The 20,632-nt window shown below is 62.4% G+C and overlaps 1 protein-coding gene across 1 annotated transcript in view; it reads right to left on the bottom strand.

The window, feature by feature from the left end:
• Positions 1 to 736: 736 nt before the first annotated feature.
• The window catches only part of SLC52A2 (solute carrier family 52 member 2), a 28,078-nt gene continuing 8,182 nt past the window's right edge, over positions 737 to 20,632 (bottom strand). The window contains exons 5-10 of the mRNA XM_084618915.1: positions 19,216 to 19,339; positions 18,454 to 18,660; positions 10,899 to 11,110; positions 3,966 to 4,973; positions 3,184 to 3,307; positions 737 to 2,963 (exon numbers count right to left, since the gene is read on the bottom strand). Coding sequence (XP_084475041.1) covers positions 2,751 to 2,963; positions 3,184 to 3,307; positions 3,966 to 4,973; positions 10,899 to 11,110; positions 18,454 to 18,660; positions 19,216 to 19,339 — 1,888 coding nt within the window. The 3' untranslated portion in view covers positions 737 to 2,750. The remainder of the gene's footprint in view (positions 2,964 to 3,183; positions 3,308 to 3,965; positions 4,974 to 10,898; positions 11,111 to 18,453; positions 18,661 to 19,215; positions 19,340 to 20,632) is intronic.

Raw genomic sequence — 20,632 nt, 5'->3', positions numbered from 1 at the left:
CCAGTCCTAGCCCCTTCAGACCCCACCACCTTGGCTGACTTACACCTTGCAAGACTAGCCACGCAACAGACAGAACCAAGCAAGGAACCAGCCAGCCAGACCCTACAGAGAAACCCTGGAGAAGTGGGGACCATGAAGGCAGAACAATAGAAGGGGGGATTTGACAGTCACAGCTGGTGAGACGTGAGTCCTTGCCAGACAGGAGGCTTCAAGCAACGTTTTCTGTAAACATCTTAAGATCTGTTTTTTCCTCTGGTGGCGCTGGGTCCTGCTAGGGCATGCTGTGATGTGCTTTAGAGGGAATGTGAGGCTGTGAATTCCTGCTTCTTAGCTCATGGCTGCTGCTGCTTACACAAGGAAAAGACCTCAGACCTGACAGCCCCCAGACATCTCCCCCCTGCATGGGCGAGAGTGGAAGGTGAGGCGGGTTCTTGGGCTCTGGGGGCCGCCTGCTCCCTGGGCGCCGAGGCAGGGGAGAGACGTCCTGCAGGACCCTGCTCACCTGCTGCCGGGCCATGCCTGGGCCACTTGCTTCTGCCCTTAGATCCCTGAAGGGGAAGGGGGGCTGGGTGTCTTCAGGGAGCGTCACCCCAAAATCCTTTGCACCAGCTGCCCTCCCTTCCTGTGACACACTGTACCTCAGAAGGACACTGAACCCCCCTAGTCATCATTCCTACATGGCTGTGATAGTCCAGACAAAGCACCCATGTAAGGTATCATAGGAAAAGTCAAGAGCTGCTGAAACCAGTTGTTCTATTTCAATAGGTGTATCATTAGTGTGTACCCAGGTATGCGATTGTGCTGTATGAGTGTTACCAAAACGAGCCGTAAGGTTCCTAGTTACCGGCAAAGGATCCCTGCCCCGGGCGGGGTTGACCAGTGACCACCCATTAATCAAATGTGTGACTCAACTGCCCAAGCACCACACAATGGGAACTGATCGGTCACCGTGACTCGGGGCCCAGCAGGGCTGGCTTCTGCCAGGCACATGGGCCAAAGGTACAAAATAAGGAACAGTTGCAGCATGAGGAGCCTTTCTCCACCCCCACGCCCCCCGCCCCACACTGGAAACAACTGGGATGCCGAGAAGATGAAGCTCATCGGAGGGCACTGGTTCAGACGTCAGGAGGGACATCTGAGCGTTAAGGACTGTAACCGGCAGTGGGGTGAGGACATGCTTCTTTCCAATGCTCTTTAGTTTATAGAATTTAGACTGGGCACTTATTTTCTTCTCTTTGGAAACCATCTCTCTCCTTTTCTGCCTGCCACTTATAACCACTTAAAATCGATCTTTCTGGAGTTAATAAACGTGTTTTATATTTTAACTAAAACCATGTATTTTGCTTGAAGTGCTGGGGAAACTTCTGCTTAGTATCCAAAAACTGGTGCGTGTCCTCGCCACGTTGAGGGAGGGGGCGGGCTGGGTTATAAACTTACACTGGTCAGGCTTGTGATCAGGGCAGGATGGTACAGCTCTGGGGGCAACTGGCTGGAGTCTCTCTGCTGTTAGCTCATAAGTGGCTGGGAGAAGCAGTCATGTAACTCAGCTGGACATGTCCCTGCCTGTGGATGGCGGGGTGAGTTCAGGACCTGGAGGGGTTTGCAGCTTGCCACAGCCTCACCATGTGAGAGGGAGCCCCAGTGAGTAAGCCAGAGAGCTTAGTGGTACCACAGTACCACTTTGCAGCATCCCAGGGAACCCATCACGCTCCCCCTTTGAATCACCCGAGCCACAACAATGGCCTCTGGGAGCTTCTTTGGGAACCTGCCAGCTGGGTTGGACACAGAAGGGGAGCCAAACTTCTACCCAGGAATTAATGCACCTCACCGGGGAGTTGTTAGGGGTCACCCCTTCCCCCCAACATGGTCACCCAGCCTTTCCTACGACCCACACTAAGAGCAACCTGCTGCCCTGCTTGGTGCTAGCTGCCCACAGGCGGTGGGCTGCCTAGCAGGGAATGGCTCGAGCACACGTAGGCAGGAGGATTAGAACTGGGGCCCTTCGGTTTCACAGCACAGAATTCTGCTGTCTGAGCTAGAGGAGTCACTCTGGTCATGGGCTGCTGCAGCAGTAGTAGGCTCTTATCCTCTGTGGCCCAGCAGCTAGAGGGGACAAACACCCTGACCAATGGGTTTCATACACCTCACACCTGGTGACCTTTAGTCTAAGCGGGGAGGCCAGGCCCCACTGTCCATTTCAGGACAGGCTGAGGGAGGGCGGCGGGCTGGGGAGCAGGGTCCAGTCCTTACCTGCTCTGGGGCAGCACAGTTGGTCCCAGCCCATCCTGGCTCTGATGTTTCAAACCCCCCGGGGGAAGTGGGAGTTGTTTCCTGGAGCAGCTTTTACCAGGCAGCTCAGCAGCTGACCGAGAGCAGCCCGGTGACACGTTCCGGTACCCAGGTGATGGGGATCTCTGAAGGCACTGGGCTGCTCCTGTCATCTTGCACAGCAGCGGGTGGCAGGACTCCTGGGTTCTATTCCCATCTCAGCCACTGACTTGCTGGGTGACCTTGGGCAAGTCCCTTCACCTCCCAGTGCCTCAGTTTCCCCATGTGTAAAATGGACATAATCCTGATCTACCAGGGGGTTAATGGAGCATCACCAGTAGCTGATAGCAGTATAGGGCTGATGATGCTGGATGGCGCAGTTCATTCAGCAGAGGGCGGTGGTGCAGTGCCAGTAGGAGGAGTGTTCCCGGGGAAGCCCCGTCTGGGCCCGCGAGTGAGCGCTGAGGCTGGACGCACGGAGCTCAGCTGGGGCAGCGGGTGTTGCAGGGGTCTCCGGAGTGGAAGAGGCTGTAGACGCTGACCAGCGGGAACATGGTGAGGGCCCCCAGCATGGAGCCCAGCTGCACCACGGCCCCGCACCACACCAGGGCGCTGTGCCCCTCGTCCCGCAGGATCACGCCGATCATCAGCTTCACGTAGGACAGCGAGCCCACGAAGAGAACCCAGCACAGCACCTGGGCAGGGGAGAGCGCGGCACGTCAGGCAGGCCCAGCCCTGGCCTCCCAACGCGGCCCCTATGGGGGCACCAAGCAGGCTACTCATCCCGGGCCTGGGGGTGGGGGACGGGGGGCAGTGGGACTGCGCAGCTGCCTGCCGACGCCAGGGACCCGTGGCGGAGTCGGGATCCCTTGGCCGAAGGGCAGAGGGCCGGAGCGGGGGCTTGCGCTGACTTACGACGAGCACCACCCCGGCGTGGCTGTGCAGCAGGGGCGGGCATGGGCTCAGCACCGCCATGGCCATGAGGTAGCAGCCGAACCCGGAGCCCGCCGCGGACAGGAGGCCGAGCGTCAGCAAACACCTGGGGGGCAAAGGACCGGGGGGCGAAGGGAGAAGCGTCAGTTAGCCCCAGTGACCCCAGCCCCTACCCCAGGCCCTGCCCCACCATGATACCCACCTGCCCCAACTCCCAGGCCCTGACCCCCAGTGATGCCAGCCCCTACCCGCAGACCCCCGGGTCCTGCTCCCCTGCCCTCCGTGATGCCTGCCTGCCCCAGGTCCCCCAGACCTCCAGGCCCTGCCCCCGCCCGTGATACCTGCCTGCCCCAGCTCCCCCAGCCTGCCCCAGACCCCCAGGTCCTGCCCCCCCATGATAGCTGTCTGCTCCAGCTCCCCCAGGCAGCCTACCCCAACCCCCACGCCCTGACTCGCAGTGACCCCAGACCCTATCCCCAGGCCATGACCCCCCCGTGATACCCGCCTGTCCCAGCTCCCCAGTGACGCCAGCCTGCCCCAGCCCCCACCCAGAGTGGTGCCAGTCTCCCCTCAGCCCTCTTGGTGACCCTGGACCATCCGGGCACCCTCTGCAGCAGGGGCATTAAACTCAGCTCCTGCAGCTGCCCAGCCCGGTGCCAAGCCACGGTGCTCCTGGTGCCATGGGAGGGCAGCTCCGGTGGCCGGGTGTGGGGCGCCCCCCAGCTGGGGGAGCAGCACGTCTGCGTGGCCGCCGGGACGCCCACCTGTTGGGCAGGAACATGCCGATGAAGCAGGCGAGTGGGTTGGCCATGGCGGCCAGCGTGGCCGAGAGGTGGTAGGCTGAGTTGCCGTAGGGCAGGCAGGAGTAGGACTGCACTGCGGGCAGCACCGCATTGGTCAGCGCGTTGACCCAGGCCAGCACCAGGAAGATGTAGGCCACCTGGGGCCAGGAGTACCTGCCGGTGCCGAAGTAGCTGTTGAGCCAGCAGCTCTCGCTGGGGCTGACCGTGGGCTGCTCCTCCACCACGGCCTGCAGGCCCGAGCCTGCCTCCACCCGGGCCTGGGCCCGGAACCGCTCCTTGGCCCGCTCCTGCCGGGCGGCCGGGAGGTGGTTGAGCAGGACGAAGGCGGCAAGACACAGGCCCATCATGCCGCCGAGGAAGAGGAAGAAGAAGCGAATGGAGAACCTGGCCGGCTGGTACTCCGTCCGCAGCCCCGTGCCCGATGCGTTCCCCGCCAGGCTGCCGTTCACACACCGGGCCGCCCCCACCCCCTGGGCCAGGGCCACCAGGCCGGGCACCAGGCCGCTCAGCCCCTCGCCCACAAAGTAGGTGGTCAGGTACCGGGCCCGGAATCGCAACATGAAGGGCAGGAAGGTGACGGAGGAGGTACAGTCCACCAGGGAGAGGAAGAAGAGAAGGATGAGGAGGGCGGTGCTGTGGGCTGCGCCCCCCACCACGCTGGTCTCCTGCCAGAAGAAGGCCAGCAGGACGCAGGCCAGCGCCCCGAGGCTGATGATGGTGTAGATGGTGCCGGCCTCGCTGAGCTGCCCGGGCTGGAGGTGGTGCATGAGAGTGACGAAGAGCGGCCCCGCGTTGGCGAACTGGATCAGCACCGTGAGGTAGGACGGCAGGTACCAGCCCTCCGGCACCTGGGGCACAAGGAGGGGCAGCTCCACCCACATGCCGTTGATGGCCACCCACGAGCCCGTGCCCAGGAGGCAGGCGAGGATGTGCACCCCCAGCGCCATGGCTTCCGCCGGCACGCTGGGCCTGAGAGCCAAACAGAGAGGGAGGCATTAAATCAGAGCGGCGGGCATGCGGCCAGGGCCCCGGGGTGGGGGCCCAGCTGCAGGCCCAGCACAGGGCCAGGACAGGGGCTCCCTGGAAAGCCAGCGCAGCAGCCTGGATGTGACCCCAAAGCCGGATAACCCCCTGCTGCCCCCACAAAGCCAGGGTAAACCCCCACCATCACCTCCTCGCACCTGTGTACCACGCCCTGCCCCTCAAGACAGGGTAACCCCCAGCACCACCAGATAACCCCCTGCCCCCTCCCAAAGCTGGGGCAACCCCCTGCCAGCCCCCAAAGCCGGGGTACCCCCCACCATCAACTCCTCCCATCTGTGCACCACGCCCTGCCCCTCCAAGCCAGGGTAACCCCCAGCACCACCTCCTCCTGCCTGCGTGCCATGCTCGACCTCCCCCCACAACCCCAAGGCAGCAAGGAGCAGCGAGCTTCCCAATGGGACCAGCCTTGGGAAGCCCAGTCCCAGGGATGCACGCACACCCCAACGCACGGACATGCGCAGCATGTGCGGCACACACACACAGAGACACACGTGCGTGCACACCCCCAGAGACACACAGACACACACACACAGAGACACACGTGCGTGCACACCCCCACAGGCACACACACAGGGGTGTGCACGCACATGTGTCTCTGTGTGTGTGCCTCTGGGGGTGTGCACACATGTGTTTCTCTGTGTGTGTGTGTGTGTCTCTGGGGGTGTGCACGCACATGTGTCTCTGTGTGTGTGGGTCTGTGTGTGTGTGTGTCTCTGGGGGTGTGCACGCACATGTGTCTCTGTGTGTGTGTGTGTCTCTGGGGGTGTGCACGCATGTGTGTCTCTGTGTGTGTGTGTGCACACACGTGTGTCTCTGGGGGTGTGCACGCACGTGTGTCTCTGTGTGTGTGTGCACACACGTGTGTCTCTGGGGGTGTGCATGCACATGTGTGTGTCTCTGTGTGTGTGTCTCTCTGGGGGTGTGCACGCACATGTGTGTGTGTGTCTCTGTGTGCGCGCGCCTCTGGGGGTGTGCACGCACGTGTGTGTGTGTGCGTGCCTCTGGGGGTGTGCATGCACACGTGTCTGTGTGAGTGTGTGTGTGTGTGCGCACGCATGTGTGTCTCTGTGTGTGTGCCTCTGGGGGTGTGCACGCACGTGTGTCTGTGTGTGTGTGTGCACGCACGTGTGTCTCTGGCAGTGTGCCTCTGGGGGTGTGCACGCACATGTGTCTGAGTGTGTGTGTGCACGCACGTGTGTCTCTCTGTGTGTGCCTCTGGGGGTGTGCACGCACGTGTGTGTGTGTGTGTCTGGGGGTGTGCACGCACATGTGTCTGTGTGTCTGTGTGTGTGCATGCCTCTGGGGGTGTGCACGTGTGTGTGTCTGTGTGTGTGTGTGCCTGTGGGGGTGTGCACACACACGTGTGTGTGTGCCTGTGGGGGTGTGCACACACGTGTGTCTCTGTGTGTGTGTGCGTGTGTGTGTGCATGCCTCTGGGGGTGGAGGCACACACACACACACACACGTGCGCACACACCCCCACAGACACACAGAGACACATGTGCGTGCACACCCCCAGAGGCACGCACACACACACACACATATGCGTGCACACCCCCAGACACACACACACACACACACAGACACACGTGCGTGCACACCCCCAGAGGCACACACACAGAGACACACGTGTGTGCACACACACACACAGACACACGTGTGCGCACACCCCCAGAGGCACACCCCCAGAGACACACATGCGTGCACACCCCCAGAGACACACACACACAGAGACACACGTTCGTGCACACCCCCAGAGACACACACACACAGACACACGTGCGTGCACACCGCCAGAGGCACACACACAGAGACACATGTGCGTGCACACCCCCAGAGACACACACACACACAGAGACACACGTGCGTGCACACCCCCAGAGGCACACACACAGAGACACACGTGTGTGTACACCCCCAGAGGCACGCACACACACACGCACACACACACAGACACACGTGCGTGCACACCCCCAGAGGCACACACACAGAGACACACGTGCGTGCACACCCCCAGAGGCACGCACACACACACACGTGTGTGTGTACACCCCCAGAGGCACGCACACACACACGTACACACACACAGACACACGTGCGTGCACACCCCCAGAGGCACACACACACAAACGTGCGTGTGCACACCCCCACAGGCACACACACACACAGAGACACACGCGCGTGCACAACCACACAGGCATGCGCACACACACACACAGACACATGTGCGTGCACACCCCCAGAGGCACACGCACACACACACACACACAGACACACACACAGACACATGTGCGTGCACACCCCCAGACACACACACACACACACAGACACACATGCGTGCACACCCCCAGAGGCACACGCACACACACACAGAGACACACACACAGACACATGTGCGTGCACACCCCCAGACACACACACACACACGTGCGTGCACACCCCCAGAGGCACACACAGAGAGACACACGTGCATGCACACACACACTCAGACACATGTGCGTGCACACCCCCAGAGGCACACTGCCAGAGACACATGTATGTGCACACACGCACATGTGCGTGCACACCCCCAGAGGCACACACACAGAGACACACGTGCGTGCGCACACACACACACACTCACACAGACACACGTGCGTGCACACCCCCATAGGCACGCACACACACACACACGTGCGTGCACACCCCCAGAGACATACACACATGTGCGTACACACCCCCAGAGACACACGTGTGTGCACACACACACACAGAGACACATGTGCGTGCACACCCCCAGAGACACACGTGTGTGCAGACACACACACACAGAGACACACGTGCGTGCACACCCCCAGAGACACACACACACACACAGACACATGTGCGTGCACACCCCCAGAGACACACACACACACAGACACACACACACAGAGAGACACACGTGTGTGCACACCCTCAGAGACACACACACAGAGACACACGTGCGTGCACACCCCCAGAGGCACACACACACAGACACACGTGTGTGCACACCCCCAGAGGCACACACAGAGACACACGTGTGTGCACACACACACAGAGACACACGTGCGTGCACACCCCAGAGACACACACACAGAGACACACGTGTGTGCACACACACACAGACACACGTGCGTGCACACCCCCAGAGGCACACACACAGAGAGACACACGTGCGTGCATACCCCCAGATGCACACACACACACACACTGTGTGTACACCCCCAGAGGCACGCACACACACACACGCACACACACACACATATGCGTGCACACCCCCAGAGGCACACGGACACACACACAGACACACACACAGACACATGTGCGTGCACACCCCCAGACACACACACACACACAGACACACGTGCGTGCACACCCCCACAGGCACACACACACAGAGACACCCACACGCCCCCGGCCCTGTAATAAGTGACCACAGCTCGGTTAGGCTTTAACTCCTGCTCCGGGGCTGCAGGCAGCTCCCAGGGAGTCGCTATGCTCAGCATTGAATTCCTGGGCCAAGGTCCGGCCATTGGGGTCACCCGTTTGGCTCGACCCTCTCACGGGGCTGAGCAGAGCCAGCGGCCAGGACAGGCCAAGATTAACCCTCCTTTTCCAGCTGCTCCCGCGCTCTGGGAAGGGTCACAAAGGATTCCAGGGACGCCTGGCACGGCCCGGGGGCTGCAGGTCTGGTGGGGGGGGGAGCGGCCTAGTGACCCCTTGACGCTGTAGCGCTCAATTAACCCTTCATTACGACACTGCTCATCGTCCCCGAGCCCTGTGGGACGACTCGTGCTGCCCTTTCCTTGGGCTGCCCCAGGGCTCTGTGTCCAGCTTACACCCAGGCTGGCGGCTTTGATCTGTGTTTCTGCAGCACCTTGCACAAGGGGGGCCTGGCCCAGGAGTGGGGGGTGTCTTGAGCCCTTCTCCCCGTGGGGGGAGCCAGGGTGCGTGTGGGAAGCCCTCCCCCAGGCAGCACATGACTGCCAGCTTCTGCCTGCTCCCCTCCACCCCTGCAGTCCCCCACAACACTGAGCGAGCCTGGGATGTGACCCAAGGGGGGGCAAGACCTCCCCTCCTCACTGTGCACCCCCCGTTCTCTGGCTGCTCAGTCTGCATCCAGCACACAACAGACACAACTGGGCCCCTGGGGGGGGCAGGGGGAGGGCTGGGCCCCAGGATCTGACTGACCAGAGGCAGAGTCCAGCACCTGGACCATCTGGGGCAATGCATGGGGCCAGCAGTCCGTTCCTGTCTTGTCAGATACTGTCACTCAGCTCCCCTGGCCTGGGGGATGGAGCTAAATCCCTGCTGGGAAAAGCCCCTGGTGGGTAAATGAGCTGCAGCCCCAGAGCTCAGAGGCAGGAAATGCCCCGTGGGGGCTCATCTGTTCCTCCTCCAGGGGCAGGGCAGGCTTCCTGCTGCAGCCTGGTCTCTGGGGTCACGTTAGGCCCCAAGCAATGCGGGTCTCCCCTTCCCCTGGGGGATGAATCCCCACTGGGACGTGTCCAGCTAGTCAGCCCCAGTGTCCGTTCCCCCAGGTGCGTGTGCGGCGCCGGCAGCGTGAACGTGAGCGTGAGCACGAGGGGATTCTGGCTGGGGTCCCCGTGGGAGAGGGCTCTGCACCGTCACCCCTGGGCACCTTGTACCCTGTGCACTCACACGGGTCCCCACCTAGGGCTGGTGTCCCGCTGCAAGCTGGGGCTCTGCCCACGGGACAAATGGCTGCAATGCCGGTCCTCCGGCAGGCACCACCGCACACCCCCTGGGTCACCCGACAGGCGTCACCGCACACCCATCCACCTACGCACACACACACCCCATGTCACCCGACAGGTGTCACCGCACACCCATCCACCTACGCACGCACACACACACCCCATGTCACCTGACAGGCGTCATCACACACACACACACACACACACACACACCATGTCACCCGACAGGCGTCACCACACACCCATCCACCTACGCACACACACACACACCATGTCACCCGACAGGCGTCATCTCACACACACACACACACACACACACACCATGTCACCCAACAGGCATCATCACACACACACCCCACCCCATGTCACTCAACAAGCATCATATCTCTCTCTCTCGCACACACACACACAACCCCCCCATGTCAGTCAACAGGCATCATCACACAGACACACACACACATGCTCACAGACACAGCATGTCACTTGACTGGTGTCATCACACACACACACATGCACATGCACACCCACAGCAAATCACTTGACAGGTGTGATCACACACACACGTCACTCGACAGGCATCATCTCTCTCTCTCTCTCACACACACACACGTATACACCATGTCACCCAACACGCATCATCTCACACATACACACACACGCATGCACACCACCGGCCATGTCACCCGACAGGCATCATCACACACATACACACATGCCCATACACCCACCATGTCACTCGACAGGCATCATCTCTCTCTCTCTCTCACACACACACACGTACACACCATGTCACCCAACAGGCATCATCTCACACATACACACACACACGCATGCACACCACCGGCCATGTCACCCGACAGGCATCATCACACACATACACACATGCCCATACACCCACCATGTCACCAGAGAGGTGTCATCACACACCCACCATGTCACCCGACAGGCATCTCTCTCTCTCTCTCTCACACACACACACGTATGTGCACAGGCAGACGCCGCCTGTTACACATTCCCGAAAAGCTCCCCCATCTCCCCTCTCTCCTCTTGCATCCCCGCCCTGTCCCTTGGCAGCCTGGCCCGGCTGCCCGCAGGTCCCCTCCCCGGCTGCTTTCCTGCCCTCTCCTACCTCGCAGAGCTGGCCTGTCCTCCCGCCCGCTGACTGCTCTGAGCTGGAAGTGGAGGGCTCGGGGCCCCGCCCTGCTGCCTTAGCCTTCCCTGGCTGCTCTGCCTACGTAACATGCTGCCCGGGGCAGTGGCAGAGATTGGCCCTCTGTTGGGCCGGGATGCTGCCCTGGAGGTGGGCAGGGGAGCGCGGGCTGCCCTGGCCCGTGTAACCGCCTGGCCCGGGGGGTTTATGGCTCTGGGGCCCAGCCGCAGCAGGGGTGAGGAGGGACGGAGCCCAGCCGGGGGATGGCATGAAGCCACTTCGCTCGGCGGGAGATGGAGGGGGCCGCAGAGGCACCTGGCCCAGCTGGTGAACCTGCCTCGGGTGAAATTAACTGGGCGCAGTGCATGTGACTCTCCTATGGGTCTGCCTGTGTCTGGCTGGTGTCTCTCCTCCTGGACTTAGATCAGAAGCTCTGTGGGGCAGGGGTGGGCTCTTTATTCTGGGGCTGTGCAGCACCGAATGCAGCGGGGGCCTGGGCCGTGGCTGGGGCTCCCAGGCGGAGCCAGAATCCACCTCACGCAGTGTGGAAGGACTGGTGCCAGGGCTGCAAGCTGGGCAAGAGCAGAATGAAGCTGCCTGTATCTGACCTTGGCCCCCTGGGGCAGACGTCCTGTGATACTGGCTGTAATGCCAGTGCACAGCCCCGCCCCCCACCCCCCGGAGCCCTGCCTCATTCAGTGCACAGCCCCCACCCCCCGGAGCCCTGCCTCATTCAGTGCACAGCCCCCACCCCCCGGAGCCCTGCCTCATTCAGTGCACAGCCCCCCAACCTTCAGAGACCTGCCTCATTCAGTGCACAGGCCCCCCGGAGCCCTGCCTCATTCAGTGCACAGGCCCCACCCCCCGGAGCCCTGCCTCATTCAGTACACAGCCCCCACCCCCCGGAGCCCTGCCTCATTCAGTGCACAGCCCCCCAACCTTCAGAGACCTGCCTCATTCAGTGCACAGGCCCCCCGGAGCCCTGCCTCATTCAGTGCACAGGCCCCACCCCCCGGAGCCCTGCCTCATTCAGTACACAGCCCCCACCCCCCGGAGCCCTGCCTCATTCAGTACACAGCCCCCACCCCCCAGAGCCCTGCCTCATTCAGTGCACAGGCCCCCCTCCCCCCCAGAGCCCTGCCTCATTCAGTGCACAGCCCCACCCCCCAAAGCCCTGCCTCATTCAGTGCACAGCCCCCACCCCCCAGAGCCCTGCCTCATTCAGTGCACAGCCCCCACCCCCCGGAGCCCTGCCTCATTCAGTGCACAGCCCCCCAACCTTCAGAGACCTGCCTCATTCAGTGCACAGGCCCCCCGGAGCCCTGCCTCATTCAGTGCACAGGCCCCACCCCCCGGAGCCCTGCCTCATTCAGTGCACAGCCCTCCCCCCAGAGCCCTGCCTCATTCAGTGCTGGGGATCGTGGACACCCCAGCACTGCAGTGCCTGAAGGAAGCGCTGTGCATGAAGCCAGCATGGGGAGGGCTAACAGCATCGCTCTGGGTGCTCTCTGTGGCCAGCAGGCTCGAGAAGCACCTGTCCAGTCATTACGACCTAGCTTGGCTGTTTGCTGCCGCGAGGGGCCCCACGGGGACTAGCCCCATCCTCAGAGCTGGAGACAAGCCCTGGCGGGGCACTCACATGGCCAGTCAGCATTGCAGCAGGGCTGAGAAGCCGGAAGCCCCTGACCCCCCAGGCTGGACCCTGCTGCCACCCCAGCCCATCGCACACTTGAGCCGGTGCCGGCAGCTGAGCCAGGACTGTTCCAGGGACAGGAGGTGGCTTTACTTGCTGGGATCCTGGGGGGCAAAGGTTCCTCTCCCGGGGGACACAGCTCGCTCATGCGTCAGCAGTGAGTCCCTGTGGCAGGGGCCGGTCGGTGCCCACAGCGGCTAAGGCAGGAAGAGGTGCCCAGCCTGGCGTTGCAGAGCGGCCACGGGGCGGGTGGTGCCGCGCTCTGCCCAGGTGCAGCAGCTGCTCACACAGACCAGGCTGGGCAGGATTTGGCGGATAATCGGTGTCCATCTTTGAGCATATTTGGATTGATTTGGATTTCACAGCTGCGGGATATTCCGGGGAGCGTCAGACGATGATGGAACGACGGGGCAGATGCAGAACGTTAAATCCAGACCACCTGTAACACACACACCAGCACCATCACGTGTCAAATTCTCCCTCGGGCCCAGCCTCCAGCCACAGGATCCCACGTTCTCGAGCCGCGGCTGGACCGTGCCCGGATCACCCAGGGAAATACTCTTCCCTGGCTTCATGCCTGTGCAGCGTAATGGAAATTCACCGATAAAAACCGGAGCCTTCCCCGCCCCGGAGAGCAGGCGGCTGCAGCCCCCCCATGCCCCTGAGCACAGGCCCGTGGGTGCTGTGAGAGCCAGGCTGGCCCCGTGCCCAGGGAAGGCCCTGCAGGGAAACGGAAGCTCTCTCCCCCGCCTGGCACAGGTGGGAGCTGAGCTGGGATGAATCAGCAAAACAGCAGCTCAGCCCTGCGCATCCTGCTGTGCCCTCCCAGCCCCACCCCGCACCCCCGCCAGGGCACCCTGAGTCCCTTTCACAGTCCACCCCCCTTGGCGTTAACGCTTCCCAGGCGGGCACATGGGGGAGGGCAATACTGTTCTCCACTGAGTGCCCTCCTGCAGGGTGAGTGGGGGCATGGCCCAGCCTAGGGAGAGCTCCATGCAGAGGCCGGGAATAGACGCCCCAGGCAACAGAAACGGCACAGCCCCAGGGCCCACGCAGCTCTGCCGAGATGCCTAGTTCTGTTTTCTTGGCCTTCACAACATCCCCCGGCAAGGAGTTCCACAGGTTGACTGGGCGTTGCATGAAGCAATACCTCCTTTGGTTTGTTTTAATCCTGCTGCCTGTTAATTTCTTTGGGTGACCCCTAGTTCTTGTTATCAGAAGGGGTAAATAACACTTCCTTATTCACTTTCTCCACAGCAGTTCTGATTTTATAGACCTCTGTCATATCCCCCCTTACTCGTCTCTTTTCCAAGCTGAACAGTCCCGGTCTTATTAATCTCTCCTCATCCGGCTGCCGTTCCAGACCCCTCGTCATTTTTGTTGCCCTTTTCCAGTTCTAACGTTGCTTTTTTGAGCTGGGGCGACCAGCCCTGCCTGCCGTATCCAAAGCCTGGGCACAGCATGGCCTTGTATAGTGGCGTTATGGTAGGGGTGTCCAGGAGTGGCAGCCACAACCCTAGCCCCCAACCAGGGCAGGGGCAACCCAACCCTGGCATGGACGGGGCACACCCTGCATTCAAGAAGCTGAAGTTGCAGGACAGGAAAGCTTCACATTGGAGCTCCCTGCACGGAGCAGCATCCTCAGGCACCAGGCTGGCCACTCCTGAGGGCACGAGTTGTGGCCTTGACCACGCTCCGTGTGACACGAGCATCCAGGTCTCAGAGGGTACCAGGCAGCCAGCCCAGCTTGGGGCAGCCTTTTTTCAAAGGGGGGGGCTGGCATTGCCCCACGCAGCATGGGCACCATCAGTGACCGCTTCCATCGCCAGGGCTCCTGTCTTGCACCCCTGCAGTGGGTGAGAGGCGCTGCTTTCCCCAGACAGCCCGAGCACCTGGCTTGATTGCACAAGCCCAGCACCCTTGGGCTGGTGCTGCCTTGGCTGGGCCGGGAGGGCTGCTGGTGACTCAGGCTCTCCCCTCTGAGTCAGAGCAGAACCGACTGCACTGTGCCCACAGGCTGGGCCTGGAGCCTGCGAGCCGCTGTAATTCCCAGGGCCCGGAGCACCAGCCCCCTGCTGCCACAGCCAAATCCCAGCAGAGGGTTTTCTGTTTGGCTTATTTAACACCCCGTCGTTTCCAAGGATGTGGGGTTCTTCCTTGGGCCCTGTTCTACACCAGTGCTGTGCCCCTGCCATGCTCCACCCCAGAGCTGGCTGGGTGTCAGCCCTGGAGTCCATGTGGCTGGAAGGAGCTGATTCCTCTGCGTCTCCCTCCAGGCTGGAGGAGCCCACTGGCCCCGTCAGGTGTGTTCAGAAGTCGGGCCTGAGCACTGCCAGCTGCTGGGGGGAGCGGTGGAAGGATGGAGCCGGCCCAGGGGAAGTGAGCTGAGCTCTAGGCACGTGTCAATGCGCAGCAGTTATGAAACTGGCCCAACCCTGACCCCAGCTCCCACAGAGGGGCAGGGGTGGGAGTGTTACCTACGCACTAGGGCTCTCTCCAGGGCCCAGGCCAGCGGCACACCACTCACACCCAGGCAGGTGCTTCTCCAGGCCCAGCACCAGGGCATCCGGATGCCACCAACCGATCTAAACTGCGCCCAGCTGAGAAGAGAAATGGGAGTGATCTGTCGGCTGGGGGTGAGAGAAGGGATGGCTTTGAAGAGCCCACAGAGGAAGAGCCAAGGCCCAAAGCTAGACCCTGCCCGTGGCTCTGAGTGCAGCGAGGCTGCGGGATCTCTTCTCTCTTGTGGCAGTGAGTTCCCCAGGCCAGACCCAGCTGTGGGGAAACTTCCATCTCCCGCACACACCAGCCTGGGCCTCTGGGCTGGCAGGTTCACTGGCACAGTGGAATGCAGCCCTGCCGGGAAGCCATGGTCTCAGGTATCTCTCCAACCGGCCCCCGTTCAGCAGGGAACCAGAGTAGTGTGGGGCAGCAGGGGCCAGGGGAAACATTAACAAGGCAGCTCCCTCACCAGCTGGAATAAGCTGCAGGATCCAAGCCCAGCAGCCCCAGATGTGTGGGGCGCCCTGGCCAGCCCTGGGCCTGCAAGATGGGGCACAATCTTCTCCCCAGCCATGGAGGGGAGGAGCGGACAGATTCCCCCGCTGTTGGCCTCCGAGAACATGAAGGCTCCGGTAGTACCCAGAACCCTTGGCAAGGGACTTTGACCTCACACTCAAAGGGACTTTGGCCCCAGCCCTGCCCTACGCTATGCAGAGCACAGAACAGCCCCCAGGGCAGGCCTAGTCATGCGCCCCACTGCCTGAGCTGCCCAACAATCAGCCTTCCAGGCACCCTTTCCCATGCAGCAGGCAGGGACCAACGCGGAGCTGCCTCCTGCCTCCCCCCCACCCCACCCCTGGTCCTGCAGCCTTCCTCCCGTCTTGAGCCAGCCCAGCTCCCCACCTCAGGCCACCTTCCCCAGGAGCTCCCCTCTACGGCCATTGCATCCCAGCAATGCTCTCCAGGACACGTCGCCCCCAAGGCTCTCAGGTCATGCAGCCCCCGTCACTTGTCCTCCTGGTGCCCCTGCTGCCTGGCTCCAGGCCCGGCACAGCCCCGTGCTTCACGTGCTCCCGAGATCACACCGGCTTGTGGAGAGCAGCTGCGGTTTGCCAGAGGCTGTAGCAATCTGAAGGCCGTAGAGCATTCCAGGAGCCGGCCCCAGGCCCAAACGCCCTCGTGGTGCGGCACGGCTGCTGCCTGCAGCTCCCTCCATCGCACGGACAAAGGGCGCACTGTTCTGCATGGACAGCGCCTGACGCTCAGCAGCCAGACCCACCCGAGGCCCAGAGCCGGGCCACGGCGCTGCCCCGGGGCATCACTAACCGGGGAGTGCTCACACCTGCGTGGGCCGCACGGGGGGCCCTGGCACCAGAGCACACTGCACCCCCCTGGAGCCAGGCTTCCTTCCTGCATGGGGCCTACACACAACTGCTGCTCAGGCGGGCCTGGCCCTCCAGTGGGGAGCCACCTCCATGGGGGCTGGCGCGCCTGGGCAGGTTGGAGGAGCAGGACCCCCGTACGCCCCAGTAGCTGCATAAAAACAGCCAGACGGGGTCAGACCAAGGGTCCATCTAGCCCAGTGTCCTGTCTGCCGACAGTGGCCAATGCCAGGGGCCCCGGAGGGAGTGAACAGACCAGGGAATCATCAAGTGACCCATCCCGTCGCCCGCTCCCAGAATGACGCCGTGACGAGCAATCCGTGCAGCTAGCTCAGTCCCCCCCAGGCCAGGGCCCCTGCCCAGGGACACCAGTGCCAAGCCCCAGTGATTGTGATACGAAACTTTATTCCTGTTCCACCCCTGCCTTGGCCCATGGGCGGGGGGTCAGCGTCTACACAAAATCACCATCTTTCTAACGCCACAGGGACAGATTGCTGCTTGCCCGCCTGCCCGCCCCAAGCAAAGCCCCATGGAGCCCCTGCAGGAGCCAGTAAGACACAGTGGCATGAGCACACCGGGCAACATTCAACAGGGCACGTGGAGGTGACACGGCTAATAACCAGGCAGCGTGTGCCACCCTGCACAGGCTGGAAAGACAGGGCATGGCTTAGGAGACCCCCAAGGCTGCAGATTTCTGCATGGAGGCTCCCTGCTGGCTTTGGTCCCAGGCTGCTCAGGGAGCGGAGCGCCTCCCCCCGCCACACACAGTGGGGAACCCCCATCCCCCCAATTTTGTGGGGCAGGAGCCATGCAGACCTGCAGAGGGTCAGGCAAAACTGTTTGCCCATTGTCCTGCCAAGATAAACTCCCTGGGCTGAGGCTGATCAGCTCCGTGCTGGAGAAGAGGCTGCTGGGAGTGAAGCATGGGGCTGGCTGGGCATCAGGGCACCCCCCACCCCCAGGAGGTGGCTGGGGAACATCCTCCTGAAGGCGGGGCACAGACACCAGCTCTGGGGCAGACTGGAGGGAGCAGGCTGCACTGGCTGGGATCAGAGCCCAGCCCCTCCTTGGGCTCCCCACAATCCCACCACTCTTCAGTGAGCAGGGGTTAATTCCGTGGGGCTAACACAGCACAGAGGGTATCGAACACAGGGCAGCCCCAGCCCCAGCGTTAACGTCCGCCAGAACCCCAGGCTCAGCCGAGGGCTCGGTCAGTGCCGAGGAGAGGCCCCAGGAATGGAGCGCTGGGGGCAGGGTGCGGGAAGGGACGCCCAGGGCGGGGGCAGCGGGGGCTCAGGATTAACGTGTGTTGAGAGCACTGGGCGGGGGCTGGGATGGCTGGGGGAGGCCGCAGGGCAAGTGGAACGGTGCAGGAGAAGGGCGCCCAGCGGCTCCATCCAGTCAGCGGCCATTGCTGTGGGATCCCCTGCAGGGGGGAATGACACCCCGTGGAGCCTAGTCCTGCGCCACAGGGGCCCCCTGCTCTGACAGTGGGACATTGGCAGCGTCAGCAGCGTCAGCAAAGCCTCCCCCACCCCAGCCCCAGCTCTGTGCGTCCTAACAATCAGCCAGAGAAGCAGCGAGTGCAGCAGCTGCCAGCCCCAGGGAACCAGGCCGCAAGGCAGGGCTGCTACCCCTCTCCCCAGGCAGCAGGGCTGGGCAGGCCTCCGAGCCCCTGGTCTGTAGGATAGCGTGACCGGCCCACAGCCCTCGGTGCTCCGAGCAGCAGGGGAGGAGCCAGCCTTCCCCCGGGAGGGCAAAGGTTCCCAGCTGGCCGGGGCACCAGGGGCTTTTCCTCTGAAGCATCAGCTATTGGCCAGGAGCCGCGGGACGAGATGGCCCAGTGCTCTGAACCTCTACAGCAATTCTTACGTCCCTAAGGCAGAGGCCAGCGGGTGCCAGCTCCATCCGGGCAGAGCCCCCCATGGGGCTGCCGTGTCCTGCCCCCAGCTCATGCCCCGCAGCTGTCGGTACAGTCCTGCCCGCTCTGGAAGAGGTGATAGATGCTGACAATGGGGAACATGGCCAGGGCCCCCACCAAGGAGCCCACCTGGATGACCGCTCCACACCACACCAGCGCCGCATGGCCGGCCTCGTGCAGCAGGCTGCCGATCACCACCTTGAGGTAGGAGAAGAGCCCCAGGAACAGGATCCAGGACAGCACCTGTCGGGGACAGACATGGCCTCAGCCAGTAACGGGGGCCGACCACAGCAACCCAAGGGAACCCAGGGGTCGCGACAGACAGGACCAATGCAGCCATCCCCACCTCATGGGCCCGAGACCCTCTGGGAGCAAACAGGCCTGGGTGGCCGGGCTGAGAACCAGGGGTCACCCACCAGCGGTGGGCACGGGGGGGAAAGCACTCACCAGCCCCTGGGGATCCCGGGCATTGCCTGGACTCTCAGACAGTTCTCCAGCCCTGTGAGCCTGGTATCAGACACCGGGAGACTGAACCCCGAGAAGCAAAACAGGGCAGGAGGGGCAGAACCGGGAGCCATGGGAGGAGACCGGAGGGACGTTTCCCAAGGGCAGAGAGACATTAGCCCTGGGAAGCCCCCTCATTTGAAGCCCCCTCCAGAGGCCAACTGGACGGTGCCCCAGAGAACAGTGCCTGGAGCGAAGCCTCAGCCCACCAGCAGGGGATGCTCTGATGGCTCCTTTTGCAGCCCGGTGCAGAGGCCTTCGGAGAGACCGGGGCCCGGACTCCACCGTACTCACCACCAGGGCGACTCCTGCGGCATTGCCCAGCAGGGGAGGGCAGGGGCTGAGCGCGGCCAGCACCATCAGATAGGCCGCAAAGACGCCTCCCAGCACAGAGATGACGCCCAAGCCCACCGCTGACCTGGGGGGTAGAGAGAAGACAAACGAGGGTCAGTCGCGGGCTGCAGACGAGCTCGGTGCCGGAGCTGCCAGTCTGAATATCGGCCTGGGGGCCAATGGGGCGAGTGGGGGCAGGGGACAGGAGCACTGCCCTGCTGTCTGAGCAGCACTGGGCACTGCCGAGGTCAGAGCAGCGCACCAGCTCCGTACGTGTTAGATCGGGCAGCACTTCCTGCGGGTGCTAAGCGCTCTGTGGGGTGCCGGGCAGAGCTCATGAGCAAGATTTGGGGTGATTTGAGAAAGGGGCTCCCACGATAACCCCTCCCCCAACCCCAGCATGTTACTAAATCAACAGGTACCTTAAGTTATTTTGTGCACACTTGGGGCTCAAAGCAGAGCTCTGTAGGGGAGGGATTGAGCTCAGTCCGTTCCCGTCTACACTGAAGCAGGGAAGCAGCACAACTGTGGCACTTTAGGTGTAGACATACCTGACCCGGGGGGGGGGGACGGGACAGAGAAAGAACTTGCTCAGCTGGAGCAATTCACACCTCCCCAAGGTGATGGGTCAGCCTGCATCATCTCCATGGGACCTCCTCCTCCAGCTGAGAACACCTCATTGAGATGAATGGGCCACATCACACCTCTCTGAGCCTGCTCTGTGAAGAGCCTCTTCCCCATAGGCTAGGTGGGGCTCAGAGCAGTGGGGACGTGTGGGGAGGGGGGCTCAGAGCAGTGGGGACGTGTGGGCAGATGGGGCTCGGAGCAGTGGGAACGTGTAGGTAGAGGGGGCTCAGAGCAGTGGGGACATGTGGGGTGGGGGGAAAAGAGCAGTGTGGAGATAGGGGGCTTGGAGCAGGGGTAGGGGAGTCTGTGCGGTGAGGGGGTGTTGGACCAATGTAGGGCAAAGTGGGGCTGAAAGGAAGGGGCCAAGCTGTGCAATGGGGGATGATGGGGGCTTCAGCCCCCCTAGAGCCAGTCAACAGATAGCAGTTATATGTCCCCACCCCTGTCATATCTGAGCACCTCAAACCTTCCCTGCGTTTATCCTCACAGCATCCGGGGGAGTTGTGAAGTGTGGAACGGAGACAGAGAGATATTAAGGAACGTGCCCAAGGTCACCCATTGTGTCTGTTGCGGAGCAGGGAGCTGAACTCAGCTCTCCCAAGTCCTAGGGCCTAACCGCTGGGCAAGTCTTCCTCTCAGCCCCCCCCCTTCCATAAATATCCCCCGACTCCCACTGGCCCCTGCCCGATCAGTCTGAGCTTGCCCCCTCCCCACTGGCAACTGGACAATAGGGGGCACCTGGCAGGTTTGG

Source organism: Lepidochelys olivacea (assembly GCF_965140295.1).
Source record: "Lepidochelys olivacea isolate rLepOli2 genome assembly, chromosome: 2".
NCBI classification, from domain to species: Eukaryota; Metazoa; Chordata; order Testudines; family Cheloniidae; genus Lepidochelys; species Lepidochelys olivacea.
The sequence above is the reverse complement of the archived record's forward strand: the minus strand, read 5'-3'. Positions and strand labels throughout refer to the sequence as shown.